At 35.8% G+C, this 17,111-nt stretch overlaps 1 protein-coding gene across 7 annotated transcripts in view; it reads right to left on the reverse strand.

The window, feature by feature from the left end:
- UTRN (utrophin) overlaps positions 1–17,111 on the reverse strand; it is a 353,724-nt gene that overhangs the window by 236,916 nt on the left and 99,697 nt on the right. For all 7 annotated transcript variants that reach the window (XM_087939884.1, XM_087939867.1, XM_087939871.1 and 4 more), the window contains exons 26-35: positions 16,364–16,534; positions 14,263–14,442; positions 12,297–12,431; positions 10,563–10,712; positions 9,434–9,595; positions 8,925–9,053; positions 7,463–7,636; positions 5,728–5,883; positions 4,531–4,701; positions 2,415–2,594 (exon numbers count right to left, since the gene is read on the reverse strand). In XM_087939884.1, the coding sequence (XP_087796010.1) occupies positions 2,415–2,594; positions 4,531–4,701; positions 5,728–5,883; positions 7,463–7,636; positions 8,925–9,053; positions 9,434–9,595; positions 10,563–10,712; positions 12,297–12,431; positions 14,263–14,442; positions 16,364–16,534 (1,608 nt within the window). The remainder of the gene's footprint in view (positions 1–2,414; positions 2,595–4,530; positions 4,702–5,727; positions 5,884–7,462; positions 7,637–8,924; positions 9,054–9,433; positions 9,596–10,562; positions 10,713–12,296; positions 12,432–14,262; positions 14,443–16,363; positions 16,535–17,111) is intronic.

Below are 17,111 nucleotides of genomic sequence, written 5' to 3' on the forward strand. Positions count from 1 at the left end.
TAGAAAACATTCACAGTGGTCTTTCATTTGTTTTTTTCAGCTCCATAGTGCCAAGACCTAAGAATAATTTGGTATTTATTTGTTATAATTTTAGTCACTAGATTTGTATCTTGTTTTTTTCCAAAACTCAAGATGACATATTATACACTGTCTTCGTTCCAGAGAATTTCTTTACAACAAAAGTTCCAATACTGTTCCCACACATGCACCAGGGGTGAAATTCAACCACCACGCACCACCTCAGAAGAGCTAGTAGTGACAATTTGAATTGGTTGGCCCCACCCACGCCCACCCGCCCTCTTCCTTTTAGAGACTGAGTCCACCAAGCCATGCCCACAGAGCCGATGGGAAAAAAAATAGAATTTCACCTGACATGCACACACATCTGCACACGCACGGAGATGGAGATGGAGAGATAAAAATTATATAGAGATTTGAATTTAGATATATAGATGGAGATGGAGAGGAGGGAGAGTGAGAGGAAGAGAGAGGGAAGGGGAGAAGGAGAGAAAGGGAGATCGTGGCCACATCTTGCATTTAGGGCACTTGGTAGTCAGCTTGTATTTACAGCTATTTGTAGTAACCTGCTGTCACATGATTGTAATTTTCAGTATTTTTTGCCGGTTTCCAGCATACTTTCAGTTTCTGGAAAAAACGCCCATTGAAAAAATGGATTCGCTTAACAACGGCTGCTTTTGCTTAATGACTGCTATCAAAAAAGGTGGAAAATTGGGCACAGTCACTTGGTGACTCTTGACTGCCTCAACTTACCACCATAATTTCAGGCTCAATTATGGTCATAAGCTAAGGCCTACCTATAAGATAAAGACAAATGAAGTGAGAGGAACATTCAGAATTGCAAGACAGATGGTAGTCCTTCAAGGTAGAACAAACCTGAACATCTAACTCATGCATACTAAAAAGACATTTGACTATAGGATTACAGTTATAAAATCTTGCTCCCCTGAATGTTCCTCTCTTCTCCCTGCCCTGAATGGCCAAGTCAGAAACACTTTCTCAAATTCCCTTCCAGCTCCAGGCTCAGATTTCTCTTATTTGACCATTACCTTGGCTGCAGTTCTTCATCCTCTTCTTCAAGATTATTCTCAGAGCCCATTACATCAATTTCTGTTTTTTAAGTTTTGTAAGAGCAATTGTTATTATGATTATTGCACTGATAATGGGTATGGTTTATTTAAATTAACTTCAAAGAATATTTCCATGAGTTCTCTTTTGCAATAATTATTTTTAAAGTATTTATTCTTGGGCTAAAGCTTCAAATAAAAGATTTTGATTCTTCCTGGTCATGAAGTAAGAAGCAACTCTATCAAATTGTTCAATATATTTTACTATTTCTGGAACAGCTGTCAAACTTCATCATCTGATACACTTTTCCATTTAACAGGTCAGCCTAAAGACTCTCTAGACATATTGTCCTAGCTGGCCTGGTCATGGGACATTCCAATTTAACATATCTTGGAGGCATTCAATTGAATAAGCATGTTCTCTCCTTAAAGGAAACTTGCCATTTGTAAACATTTCCTACTTCAACAGTAATAAGACCATCATCAATGCATATTACTCTATCCAAAGCCATACAGATAATTAACTGAAGAGCATCCAGAAGCTCCAGTTGGTGCAAAATGCAGCAGCCCGCATGGTTTTGTGCAGACCCCGCTCTCCTGCAGGAGCTGCATTGGTTGCCGATTTGCTTCCGGATGCAATTCAAGGGTGCTGGTTGTCACCTTTAAAGCCCTTCATGGCTTGGGTCCAGGTTATCTGAAGAAACATCTCTTGCCAATCACATCTTCCCAACCCATTAGAGCGGGGAAGCAGGGAATGTTGCAGGTCCCAACCCTGAGGGAGATACACGTGGTGGGATCCAGAAGGGCCTTCCCTGTGGTGGCTTCCTCTCTCTGGAATATCATTCCCCCAGAGATTAGAATGGCCACCACTCTAGCACTCTTCCAAAAGGCACTGAAGACCTAGTTTTGCCAATGGGCCTGGGGAACCCAGAGAGGGATGGAGTCCATCAAATGGCTAGTGTGATCTGCTGTCATCGGGGCAGATAACAGATAATCAGAGTTGGAAGGGACCTTGTAGGTCATCTAGTCCACCCCATGCCCAAGCGGGAGACCCTACACCATTTCTGACAGGGGTGGGGGGGTGAGAGTTGGGTTTTTGGGGGGGAGGGGTTGTTTTTTATTTTGTTTTGTTTTTTGTTTTCCCAAATTTTGTTCTATTGTACTTTACTAATTTATTTGATTCTTTTTTTAGTTTTTATTGTTTTTTTATTTTTATTTTGTTTTGAATATGGTTTTTACATTGTGTAAGCCGCCACGAGCCGCCATGATGAATAGGCCGCAATATAAATTAAATAAATAAATAAAATAATTCTACAAGTTTTAACTTACCAGAAGTGTATTATACCAATCTTCGGTCCAGGTCCGGACTCTACTCCATCCTGCATTAAGAACACAGAGTTTTTCCTCCAGCGGAGTTTCACTTCCATCCACTAAGGCCTGCAGTGCAGCACTGCTTTCTGTTACACTGTTCAAATCTACTTTCTTCCTCTCCAATTCTCTCAGCACATTCTGGAAGGTAATTGGGACCATTAACAGAACAGAATAAAATTTCTCACAGTGACAGAACCAAACATTTTATTATTGGTTTGGTTTCTAGCTTGATCAGTTTTCCCAATGAATGGCATATCCCTGCAATGATATATGATACTGAAAGGAATCCAAATATATGATATGATATATAATATCTAAAGAAATCCAAAGCAAGAGATCTTCTAAAATTCAGGAAGTCATAGAATAGAAAATTTTCAAAGAAATGTTAGTCTCAGTAACTGGTAAGGTTATGTTTTAAATGCTCTATTTTTTGTTTCAATTACATTCTGTAACTGACTTTGCAAAATCTATTATGACATGTCAGATCAATGCAAATTGCAGTTATTATGCAATCTGATAATAAAGTAACTTTATTACACAAAGCTTTTTTTTGCAAAATTGGGGAACTACATATCTTTCAAGGGGAAACATTAAGATTGCTTTTCGGGGAATATATTTTTCATAAATTGGAAAAAAAATTGTTTAAATATTTTTACTATTCTTTAAATGATCTTACAGCAGTTTAAGTAGCTGTTTACTAATAAATCAGTCTCACTTTCTTAAATGGTTCTTATTTTAACAGAGAAAGATGTATGCAATGAGTAATCTAATGCAATAGTAAAGTATAATTTTAGCCTTACAAATGTTTTGCTCATATAGATTTCTGCTTTCCCCCTCTGTTATTTAGGGTGTAAAAATTCTGGACCTAGTTAACAGCAAAATAAATGCCCAGAAAATTATGATTTGAAACTATCACTTTCCTGTAAACCAAGAGCACACTAACACTGTTTTGAAGACAAAATAAGTATTCCACAGAATATAACATCTGTCATATTTGAATAACATGGACAGCTATGGTTTGTTGCTGAGGTTTCCAATGCCAATCCACAAAAAGAGGAAGAGTTACACAAACCTCAAAAAATGTTTTAAAATATAAAATCTACATTTAATTCTAGAGTTCTCTTCAAGAATCTCCAAGCTTTTTCTCACATGCATATTTTTTATGGTAGGATATACACTTTTCTTCATGATAGAATTCACTTTATAGCAATAACATGCAGAATTATTCCTACAATTTCCTATTTCAGTGGGAAGCCACCTGGTGCCCTTTTTCACTTTAGTTTATATATTCATGCATGTTCTTTGTTCAGAATAAATAATACACGGAAATTATATTGTTTCATTTTCAACATTAGTCTCAGGCCCACAAACCTCCTCCTAGCAGGCTAATGACATTTTGCACTCAATTAGTCAAAGAACTGACTAACCATGACATTTTTAAAATAGCAATCAATAATTAAAACAAGCAATTACGTTCCAAGAAGCCAACAGCTGCATTACATTAATAGAAAAAGAACTAAGTACAGGGCATTGGATCTGTTAATTTTTTAATTCTGTTGGTAGAATTCATCTGTTTGAAATGGTAAAAGTTTTAAAATATTTACAAATGGCAAACAAATGAGTGAAGTCTGTCAAGTTGAATTCAATATTTAGTGGCCTCTTCTAAAATATTAATATAATTAATGCATTTGAGCAGCATGCATATTACAAAATTGCTTTCTTTAAAAATAATGCATAGGCATATAATACAAAAGCATCAGAAATTTCCCTATAACACGAAAGGAGAGGAGACTAAATCTCTTGGAGGAAGTCTCTAATTCCTTGCAGTACTCAATGTGACATGTTTGGATGCAATATAGAATATGCTTCCAGATAGATTCCCCCATAAAACCAGAAGAAAAATCCAGGTGGATTAACCTAAATTTGAAATCACTGAATGAACTCCATCTGCTGGATTCAAATATTTAAGCTAGGTTCCAGGTTAAAAAGGTTGATTTTTGTCCAACAATGAGAACTATAACAACAAGTATCAAAATGAGATGCAAACTAAGAAGGCTAAGGACAGGCTGCTTACCTTCGCCCAAGCAATTTCAGTGTCCAGATCAGAAAGTGTACGTTCTGACGTGGACTTATGCACCAGTTCAGCTTCTGTCACCTCTAACCATTTGGATAAGGAGTGGGAGACTTCATTGAATTTGCATGAGAGTTGCAATGCCTGCTCTAGATCTTGTTTTCCTTCTGTCACCTGTTGTTTTGGTTTTTTTAAAAGTATATAAAAAGAATGAGCATCGAGAACAAACAATTGAGAAAATTACTCAATTACTCAATTACTTGATCAATATTATGTGTGGGTCACACAGTGAACAGATGTTTGGATGGGACTGGCATTTTTATTTACCTATCAAGTCCTTCCCAAGGACCCTGCATAGACAGATGTTGCTGTTTAATGGTGTTAATGATATCTTCATATCAGAGGTGGCATTCAGCAGGTTCTGACCAGTTCTAGAGAACCCGTAGTGGAAATTTTGAGTAATTCAGAGAACCAGCAAATACCACCTCTGACTGGAGATTTTACAGTATCCTTCCCCTGTCATGCCTACCAAACCACCCATAGACTGGTAGTAAAAAGATTTGAAACCCACCACTGCTTCATATGATGTAAGCTGTTCCAAATAAAACTGTTATTTGCAATTGACTGGTGGGGATTTTGTCAATACTAACGGATTTCAAGCAGTGTTCCAGATTTTTGGAATTGCAGCTAAAGCACCTTTTAAATGTAGTATTATTCCACAACCTCTATTTTGGCTATGGTTACTTGCCTCTAAAAAGAATTTGTCCTCATCAGTCAACTACATCTATGAAGGAAAATGGATAAGGAAAAGGCATTCAATGACAATTCTACAAGACAGATGGGCTCATGAAGGAAAATATGATCTGTCAAGAAACCACCTCTTAGATCATTTATTTTATTTTCCAAAAATATGTGTATGTTGCTTTTTTTCTTTTTATCATATCTCAAAACAGAGTTACCCTGGATAAGCCTGGACTATATTTCTCATCAACCACGACTACAGGATAATAGTATTGATGTGGAAATTCACATATTTTCATCTCTGGTTTAAACCATTATAGATTCTCACTACAGATTTAACTTGTTAATAGTAAATCATCCAAAACCAGTCAGGTTCACATAATATTTAATGAAATGCTTGAAATTCACCTCAAGTGGATTTTACACAGTGAAACAAAACTGTACATAGGAAAGACTAACCTGCGCTCCCAAATCATTATAAAGGAATTTCAGTGCTGTCAGTTGTTCATCCATGCTTTTGGGGTTGTCTGTCTGCTGCTTCTGTACAATCTGCCTCCCTGTTTTGATCACTGTCTCCACTTCAAGCTTTACTTCACTCAGGGTCTTATAGAGTTTCTAGAATCAGGACACCACATAGTTTTATTATATTATATTAAAGTACAATATTTCAGCTTCCAGATTTAATTTTACTTTTCAATAACCATCAGAATTGAACCACATTATCATCTTTATGCATACCAAATCCCCATTCCATGGTGCCCAGTTTGCTACAGTTAAGGACAAATATTAACTATACCTAGATTCAAATTAGTCAGTAACCCAATTCTGAGCAATGGTTTCTATTTAGAAAATAAATAACAAAAATTCCCCCAACATCATAGCAAACAGAAGTTACCATGGGAGATCATATGGCAGCTTAGAACAAAAGAGAAGAGTTAAGAGGGAAAATAACACCCAAGTTCCCAGCATATTCAAAGGCTGGTAATGATGTCTGAATATAGCCCGAGTACAATGGAAATAACTCCATGATTAAAAAAAACACTTCACCTTGCTAAGACTTTGCTCATTTTTTATCTGACTTACACTGATCGCACTTTAATGGGAGATTTCATATTTGCAGTACGGATGTTTTAGATGAGGGAATAGACCAGGAACTCATCAAAGTTATAGATGACACCAAGCTGACAGGAATAGCCATCAGCCCAGAAGATAGGATCAAGATCCAGATGGATCTCAACAGACTTGAACACTGGGCCCTATCTAACAAAATGAAATTCAATTGAAAGAAAAGTAAGGTTTTACATTTAGACAAGAAAAACGAAACATACAGGTGCAGATCAGGTGAAACTTGGCTCACTAACAGGAACTGTGAGAGGGACCTTGGAGTCCTAGTGGAAAATCACTTAAATAAGAACCATGAATGTACTCCAGCTGCCAAAAACCCCAATGCAATCCTAGGCTGCATTAACAGAGGGACAGAATCAAGATCATGTGAAGTGTTAGTACTGCACTATAAGGCCTTGATAAGACATACTTGGAACACTGCATCCAATTTTGGTCACTGCAATATAAAAAAGATCTTGAGACTGTGATCAGTCACATGCATGCTGGTCATTTCTTGGCTCTAGGGGGCAGTGCTTATCTCTGTTACAAAGCTGATGAGCCAGTGCTGTCCAAAGATATCTCCATGGTCATGTGGCTGGCATGACAAAACACCGAAAGCGCACGGAACACTGTTACCTTCCCACCAAAGTGGTCCCTATTTTTCTACTTGCATTTTTACATGCTTTCGAACTGCTAGATTGGCAGAAGCTGGGACAAATAATAGGAGCTCACTCTGTTAGGTGGTGCTAGGGATTCGAACTGCCGAATTGCCAACCTTTCTGATCAACAAGCTCAGCATCTTAGCCACTGAGCCCCTTATACTGATGAGATTCTATATCAAATGTAGCTCCAATTGCTATTAAATTGGAGAATAAAATCATGCTCTTAGAACATATAGTACTCTGATAATACGAGTGAAAACCATTCTTTTATCTCAAGGCGCAAAGTCTCTTCCTTTCATTCATGTTTTCTACCACTGCTGTGAATGTCAACTGTCAAGCTACTAGAAAGTTCACTGCCATGGAGGTAAAGAAGCAAACAAAGTTCCATAGAGAGAAATTAGGAAAATTTAATCATAGCATTATATTACCATGCACTTATCAAAGTGAAACTGAATGATATCCGGATCAATATCCTTCACATCCAAGATATGGAGTTCAACTTTTACACTATCCAGAACCCGTTTACAATCCAGCATACGCTGCTCAAAATTTGCTGGTTTCTGGAACAGCTGATACTTCGTAGATACTTCCCGGAGCTTTCTCTGTTTATGTAAGAAAGCAAAAATTTGACACATTTGAACCCTTAGAATGAAAAATCTTTCCACTAACTGTTCTTATTTATAATTTATATCTTACTCTCCTGGTGCAGTATTTCTTTCTTTTTTATATATCATTATGGATTTCCTCTCCTTATAACCATATTTCCCTCTTTTTTAACTTACAGAATAATTTAACTCTAAATCTGAGATCTTATCTTTTCCACTTACACATGACAAAATCAACTTTTCAAAAACAAGATAAAAAACCATAAAGAAATTTTGTCTAGGACTATGTTTGGAGAATTTCAAAGGTACAGTGTGTACTCAGTTTCCAAATTTTCTTCACTTCTGTCAATCCCAAAGGACAAAACCAGACATGGAACACCATGAACTAATCAGTTCTCCCTCTAGCTACCTAATCAGAGAATTCACAAAATGGGATTTAAACACCATCTCATGTCCTGAATTTATAATACTTCCCAGAATATCAAAAATCTTCTTGCTTGAAAGGATTCCTCATCTCTAATTAGTACTGCATTTTTCTTCTTCTTCTACCTTTCAAAATCAAGGCTGTCAAGTTTGCCACTTAATTCCTTATCAACTCCAAACTCAACCCTTCTATCCTGGTTTCTCTTTGCTATGCTCCAGTGCATCGTTCTCACTGTTCACTTTATTGTGAAATGCCTCTGTCTAGACTCCACTCTTCATAATCTCGGTTTTGAAACAACTACTTTCTCTTTCCCCCTCTTTAGGGGATTTATTGGGCACTTCTGCTTAGTTTTCTGCAGTCATTAAGGAGTGCTTCTGATAAGCCAGCCAAATGCCATAATCTTAGTATTATCTATTCCTCAAATATTTACTCTACCTATTTGCAATGCTAATATCCATCCTGTTCAACAGATATAGATTCTTCAAGTCCCCCCCACTCTTTTCATATAAAATATTGGAAAAAGGATGCCAATAATTATTAAAATGTTTAACAATTGCCCAAAGATATAAGAAAAGTGTATTATAGCATATTTCACAAATAAGAGCTTTCAGAAGTATGTAAAAGTATTAGCCTACTTTTTCAAAGATATGCCTATAAGAGTTGAAAAGACTGGAGAAAATGAAAGTATAAAAGAACAGAAGTGACAAATAAACTTTATAGTATGTAAAATTATCACAGTTTCTATTGACAACACTGCGTTTGAAATTAATACAACAACTCTGCAAACACTGAGAAATTAATTAGCAATGTGGGGAAAACCTTGATTCACATTCAGGTCTTTGATTCTTTTGAAATATTTACCTGCAAGACATCCAAATGAGTCCCACCACGGGGAGATCGACACTCTGGTGAAGGTGGCATTAAAGAATAGACATTCTTTCTAAGCTCTTCCATAGTGGACTCATGAGCAGCAATCTCAGCTTGGATTTTCTGCCATTCATTATAGAATATGGAGAAAAAAGGACATAGCAGATATCAATCTGTCTATCCAATAAATCATACAACTAAAATGTGTTATAAAGAGTATAACATCCACTTTACTCAATGCTGATTTCAGGGATAGGCTGCTTATTTCACAATCAAGAGATTACTGAAGATTTTCTAGTGCAAGACACCATCAGCATCTCTTCATAGAGCACATATTCCCTTAATTATCTTACAACTCAAAAACCATGTTACAAAGTATTTTTTAAGGTAAGGTAAGGTAAGGTAAGGTAAGAAAGGAAAGGAAAGGAAAGGGAAAGAGAAAGGGTAAGTAAGAAAAGAAAGGAAATGTGAAGGGGAAAAGGGAAAGGGAAAGGAAGAAATACCTGTGCCTCTTGAGGCATTTGGAAGGCATCTATTCTATTGGTCAAATAGGATGTTAGCTGCCTATCCAAATCTTTCAAGCTTTCCTGAAGAACCTGCAACATGTGCTCAGTTTCTCGCATCATCTGAAGTTGTTGCTCCAAAGAAATCTGTTTACTGACTGCCTAAGGGGAGACAAAGAAATATTTTGCATGAAAACTTTCAAACTGTATATAAACCTAAATATAAATACAAAAAACAGTAAATCAGAACTGCTTACACTATGCTGTTATTTTCTGATTGTCAACAATGCAGCGAAATATTACTTTCTTGTGGTCAAGGGATTCTTGCTGAAAGGCACATAATTCAGAGATTCCTAGCATGTCAACTTAAGTCAGAATCACTGACTTCAGCATTCACATTTGTTATTAAAACTTATGGAAGTTTCCAGAGGACATATTAATATCATTGAAATCATGATGGAATCCATCAATCCTCATAAACAACAACAGTTTCTAAATGACTATCAGTTCAGCTCTTTGACCCTTGCAAGATCCTCTGTCCTGTATTTTTCAAGGCCAAAAAGGAGTTCCCATTCCAAGGTAGCGAGGAAACTTTTAAAACTACTATGGCTTTACTCTGTATTCTGTAATCTGAACCGTATAAAGCTGCTCATTATACTGCAATCCTTTTTAAAATATAAAATCAGATGTCCAGTCATTTTACACATTTATGCGGGATGGATCTTTGTTGGTAGAGATCATTTGCATCATTTATAGTAATCATGATTTAAATTTGCATTTCTAAATTGTTATTTTTTTGAGGAATGTAACCCCATGACTTGGCATCATAATTCTGTTTCTCACCTACACAAAAATGTAGGATCTACTAAGCTGAATCTGGATCTGTTCAAGAATTCACTCAGCCATCCAATTTATGGTGTAGGTCGGGCAGTTGTCAAACTTCTGACAGACCATAATGCAAGATATAGGTAGTGTTGCCATAATTATGCACATCTGACCTTAATATAGGGTAGCCCTTACTTCTATAAGCTACTGAAGAGCACCTTTAAGCATCATTCAAAACTGTACATTGTGGATGCTGACAGCAGTAAAAACAAATGTTTCATTCCATCAAAGTTACATATCATACCACATGACTTAATTCCTCATAACGGGCATTGAAAACTTCCAACTTTTCACTGATGATTTCATCAAGGATGCCTCCATCTATCAGTGTTTGACCAAGCTCCCGAATTTGAGTCCGATTGTCAGCTGGATGGCGCAGAATAGATTCCAGTGACTAATGAGAAAATAATTAAACCAAAATGTAGGCACTTATTTTCTAACATACTGAATGCAGCACTCTTGACATTTTAAAACTGGAAAAAATATCATTCACAAAAAGCATAAATTTACAGTGTCTGAGGACTCACATTGCCATTAAGAAAACAATGACACATATGGCATCTTATCACCCTAAAATAGTTATGGAAATTACAGACAAATATATCAGAACAGTGGGACCCATAAAAAAAAAACTCAAGAACTCTACCAAAACAAAAAGAGCAAGAGGAAATAAAATTAGTAAATGACAGCAGAATCAGTGCAATGTAAACCCAAACTTGAAAAAAATATTAGCTTTTTTTTTTAATGTCTTCAGACAATAAAAAGGAAGGAAGACAGCATCACCAATGGGAATGCATTCTATAGCAGAAAGTGGTGGTGTTTGTGAAATCTCCAGGTACGACGGAAGCAGACCTGGGGCCTCTTCTAGTCAGGGTTACCAGTACTAGACTGCAAAAATCCAGAAGACCATTAGATGGCAGCACAAAGAACTTTATATATCTCTTTGCTGCCATCTAGCAGCAGTAAATTTTGGCATTCCCAATCCCATATTTCTGCCTGAGCTGATCATAACAGATATGAAGGGTCAAAGAGCAAATTCAGCCTCAAATTTCCTGCACATGGAACATTTAGGAAAAACTGTCACTCTGAAGTAACTACAGACATATACTAGAAATCCTTCAGTTAACTGTGGATAATCAACAGTTGCCTGGCTAATATATTCTAACTACAGTTTTTGAAAGATCTATGTAGAACATATTGCCATAGCCTACTCTAAATGCCAGTGAACTACTGAACAATAGAAGCCAAGTTTATTTTATATGCATTATGTGCCGGTCAAAGCAAGTTAAAAGAATTTCAATTAGTCAATATAATCACCAAGATTTAAAATGTCCTTAGAAAACTTTTGTCTCAAAACAAAAGTTACTGTATCATTAATTCTTCTTTTTTATTCATGTACTTCACTGTCATGTTTCAAAGAATTAGGAAAGTAGTTCGCAGAACAAAAGTTGGAATATTTTGCAAGATCACCGTTTGTTATATAGCAGATCAATAAAGGTTTCTGGTTTACCTTTCTTGTTAACAACACTGAAGCCAAAAATACTAATGTTTCAAAATATGTTTAGACACCCAGAAGTGTCTACTAAGAGTGTGAGGGTAAAAAAAAGAAAAAGAAAAGATGGCAGGCACCAAACACACATTCAGAAAAAGAGGGGAGTCTACATAGGGATGCTGCATCTGATATTTTGCACTTTTTTGATCTTTGATCAAAGATCAGAGACTGCAGACACCTGGATTTCTTTTAGCTTAAATAAGATTTTTTTTTTCATATGGGCCTCATTGATGCATCTTGAATGAAAGCAACCAGCCCCGCCCCCCCTCAACAAGTCTGAGTTCTGTCCACTTCTACAATTACTTAAATATTATGCAAAATGAGGAATTTTCATTGTATTTAAATATAGGAGGGGGGGGGGAATCTTCAGTTAAAAAAATGCCAAACTCATTTGCATAAACTATTTTTACAGACTATTCTTTGTACCTCAAGGGCTTCACTGACAGCATCTATTTTCTCTGGCAAGTGTTCAGTTGTTTTCATTTTCTCTTCCAAAGTATTCAGCCAGGCTGTTTCTAGGTCCAGATAGTGTAGCAGTTCAATCCAACAAGACCATACTTCCTGAAGGGAAAGAATATATGAAAGAAGAAAAGGCTCATTCTATTTCAGAGGCTGGTTCTTCTCAGTCACGTGATATATTTATTTCTTAAGCTTTATGTAGATTTTCCAGAGTATATTATTCATCAACAGTAACAATTTATAAAACTACTCCAGATAATTTACCAGTTATTGCCTAACAATGAGACTTTCAATTCACTCAGCCTCAGCGTTCTCACTGGCTCAACTCACTTACTGTATCTCCAATGCCAATTCCAGATGTTTGCACTATATACAATATCAAAACAATGGGACAGTATATTACAATGGGTATAACTTAGATGCCACATGAAAAAAATATATTTGAAGACAATAGCCAGTAATAGTTTCCTAACTTAACAGACAAAAATGTATTCTGCTTACACATATTCTATACTTCTTTATCTGAATCATTAATATAGAATTTTCTAGTTCACCATCTTGTGGTGAATTAGAAAAATCACTGGCAGATAGGAAAGCACTCCAGAGGGTTAATGTCATTGCCCAGAAGATTATTGGTTGCCCTCTCCCCTCTTTGGAAGAGCTTTATAGCTCCCGCTGCCTTAAGAAAGTTCAAAACATTATCAAAGATCCATCTCATACTGAACATCTCATACTGAACAATTACCATCTGGCAGATGGTACAGAATAATAAAAACAAGGACAAATAGGCTGAAAAACACCTTCTATCCCAGGGCAGTAGCTCTTTTAAATTTTGCTGTATAGTGCAGTGTTGGTGTGGTGTTGGTGGTTTCTGGTTCAATATGTGAAGGGTAAAGGATGTGTGCTTGTGTTTATTTTCATGGTCATGGTCATGATGTGCACTGGAGATGGTGTTTGGTTTTGTTGTACGAGGTGCAATGATAATAAAGTAAACTAAGCTAAACTAAACTAAACATGACCCAAAATTGATTCGTATCACATTCTAAAGTTTGTTCCAAAGCTAGTAATGTATTTGCCCAATGTGACTATTGACTAAAATAGAAAACTGGGTTTAAGGACTTGACTTTAACCTGATTTACAGCTACAAAGAATTAAATAAGAGGCCTGACTGCAGAGTTGCTATTTCATATTGCTATCAAAAGTATTGTAGGAAATATAGGAATGCAGGTAGAAGTTAAATATACTGAAATACTTAGTAGGCAATATATAATTCAGAAATAATCACTATATTGATGGAGTCTTAATATATGCATTCTGTTAGTTATATTTCTCATCCATATATCCCTGGTTTTTCACTGACATGTTAAAATCAACAAAAACAGTGCACTGTCACTAATTTTGGCCACTATTTGAATGTTCTTTACTTGCATAAGAAATGGATTCTAACTAATGGGCTGTAACTACAATCCTTTACTATTTAAAAAGCAGAGTTAACATATGTGTGAGGCTTAAAATTAGTGTTGAGTCATGGAAAGTGCCTACAGTTTTCTTGGCAAAATTTCACAAGTAGTTTGCACTTGCCTTCTTCCTAGGACTGAGAGTGAGTGACTGGCTCAAGGTCACCCAGCTGGCAGTGTGCCTAAGGCAGGACTAAAACTGACGGTCTCCTGGTTTCTAGCCTGGAACCTTAAGCACTATGTCAACTGGCTTTCTAGGAAGCTTTAAAATAACTAGAATTAAGTACATAATACAAGAGTTTTGAGTTTGTTCATTAAATAAGTTGCTGGTCTAACAATGCCCCCATCCCCAACTTTTAAATCTAGAGCAAAAATATCCCATTGGCATGATTTCTTTTTAATTTTGGGAGTAAAAACTTATGTCTTAAGACCTCTCATTGATGTTAAGGGAAGAAAGAATTAGTTGCAGGCCATACCTCCAAAGTGTGGCATTTCCCTCTGATCCTGTTGCACAGTAGCTGGTAATTCTCCAATACAAGGTTGAGCTCCGTTGTTAAGTCCTGACCACCAGATGGCAGTTTAGCAGCTAGCATTTTGATGCTGTCTTTCAGAATTTTCACCCTCACTTCTTTCTGCAGCACATCTTCTTTAGCTCTCTGCCCAGAGGAAGCAAATAATGACCATTGCAATTACTATATTAACAATGGAATCTGAACTAATAATTAAAATACTGAAATGAATTGTTAACACTGTATTTCATATGCACATGAGAAGCGATACAATCCATGTCTATGGACATTCTCAGTCATCCAGGTCATGGTTATCCCAAAGGTACTTTTCCGAGAGGCAACTGGACTGGTTTTTCTTTGAAGATGTTTCACTTCTCATCCAAGAAGCTTCTTCAGTTCTGACTGAATTCCCCACCATCCAGTTAGAGCTGAAGAAGCTTCTTGGATGAGAAGCAAAACATCTTCAAAGAAAAACCAGAAAGTCCAGTTGCCTCTTGAAAAAGCACCTTTGGGATGAAATCCATGGCTCCCAAGACACTTCACTTGAATTTCTATCATATTTTATCTATTTGCATTTATAAGCCACCCAACTCCAGTGGACTCTGTAGTAAATATAATTTATATTTATTCTACTAGTTGCCTACCATCATTCTGACCTTCCTTGATGCACAAATAGATTTCATTTCTACACATATTGTGTTGCAAACTGATCTATATAAATCTGGTTGCACCGAGTCAACTCATCCCAAGATACTTACTATGCTTAAAGATTATTACCTCAAAATTCCCAATTTATATGGCCCAAAATAACTAGTACATTTAAAAAAAACACTTTCTGGTCACATATATTTCTTGGTGTAATTTTTGATGATCTTACTACAATCAAGTGTACTACACCAAGTTTATTATTCTATTGAATGTGACTGTTTCAAAATAAATAATTTTTCAAACACCAAGGTCATGCTGACTAGCAATTCTGACAGTTGCAAAGTCAACATAACTGAGGAGCACAAGACTGGCAAAGGCTATAGAGCACTCAATTACAAAACCTTTTATAATTTAAAATGCCAGTGGCAATCCTGTCACTCAATTCAAAACGCTGCCACATTTTCTAATGTTGAAAAAAAAACCCTACAATCTGATTTAGTGTTTGATAGCCAGACTATTAAGAATGTCAGTTCCAAAATTTTACTAAAATTGTACTGCATAAAATGAACAAAACATTAAAAAAGACTCTTTACATTCAGAATAGCTGTATATTTTTTTCAAATGTACGTTAATATCAAAATTTGTAATTTTTTACTCTCACTCATGCATCCTTTCTATTTTCTCAGAGAGCTGATCAGCCATTATTAAATTACAATTAGGCATATGATATGAATTAAATTAGGACACAAGCACATATAAAATTATAGCTAAGAGACAGCAGCACTGAAATTTCAAGAATAACCAAAATGGGCTCTGCATTGTTATCAGAGTTTTGAAGTGTTACATTCTCTTATTAATTCCACTAATTCTACATTCATTTTAACACTGTAAAATTAAAGCAAGTGTCATTCCAAACTCCAGCCTCCTCTAATCTCACTATGTAGCAAGATTGGGAATTTCTACTCCAACCAGTATTTGCTGATCAAACAGCAGTAGCCTGAAGCCATCTGGTCAAATTGCAGAGTATATGACAGGGCTATGCAGCAATCTGGGCTTAACAGAGAAAAAAATATTCAGTATATACATGGCCAAACATATTAAACTTATTAGCAGCACCTTAAATCATATAAAATTTTAAGGTATGCAATAGTTTTTATATATTTTCACACAGTGCAAGTTCTAGTAGTGACAGTGGACAAAATATGGTCTTATAAATATGTAAATAATTTGGATTAATTCATTTTCAACAGTTAAGTAGGAAGGATAGTCAGCTTCAAACTGATAAAAAACAAATCACTCTGGTCTTTTCAGAAAAGCATATCCTGATGTAATAATATTAACAACAATAACTAATACACACCCATGTTTAGTGTCTACGTCACTTTTAAAATACAATTTAAGTTTTTCAAGTATTCCTGACCTTCATTTCTTCCACTGCATTCTCTAGCTCATCTGGATTCTTATATTCAAAATCTTTCTCCAAATATTCCTCTTCAGCCTGAGCCATCCATTCTTGCATTTCTGTCAAATCCTTTTTGAGATTGACAGCTTTTTCTTGATTTTCCGATAATTGATTTTTATGGCAAATGATCTAGCAATTCAAACAAAGCAACATAAAGTGCACAGCATTGTTAAAAGTTATTATTTTAAGAGTGCTGTACAACTGATGAAAGAAAAACACACGATCAACAGAATGGTGAAAGTTATTTTGAGATAACAACATTCTGCATTTTTTTTTGGTCAACATGAAATCTAGGAAATAATGTTTTATAGTTACAAGAACACGCAAATGTAACTAATGCAGTTCTACTTAATTTTTAATGCTCTATTCTTCACATTAAAAATGAAGAAACCCATGATGATGGCTATGGCAGTGATGGTAATCATGGTCATCATGGTTATAATGTATGTTTGCAGCAGTGAACTAGATTCTTAGAATAACTTTATTGTCATTTTAAATGCACACTAATCAGCATACATTAAAATGAAATTTCGTTGCCTACAGCTCTCAAAGGGTCTCCACCTCCAATATACACTACATAAACATGACTAAATAGATAGATAGATAAATATTATGCATATATCCACATATCCACATATATTATATGACACAGAGAAACAAGACAGTCTAGTTCGGATATATAAATGTACATTGCAAGAAAAATGAA

This window comes from Pseudonaja textilis, chromosome 1 (genome assembly GCF_049901715.1).
Source record: "Pseudonaja textilis isolate UNSWEBS1 chromosome 1, rPseTex1.2, whole genome shotgun sequence".
Classification (NCBI taxonomy): domain Eukaryota; kingdom Metazoa; phylum Chordata; class Lepidosauria; order Squamata; family Elapidae; genus Pseudonaja; species Pseudonaja textilis.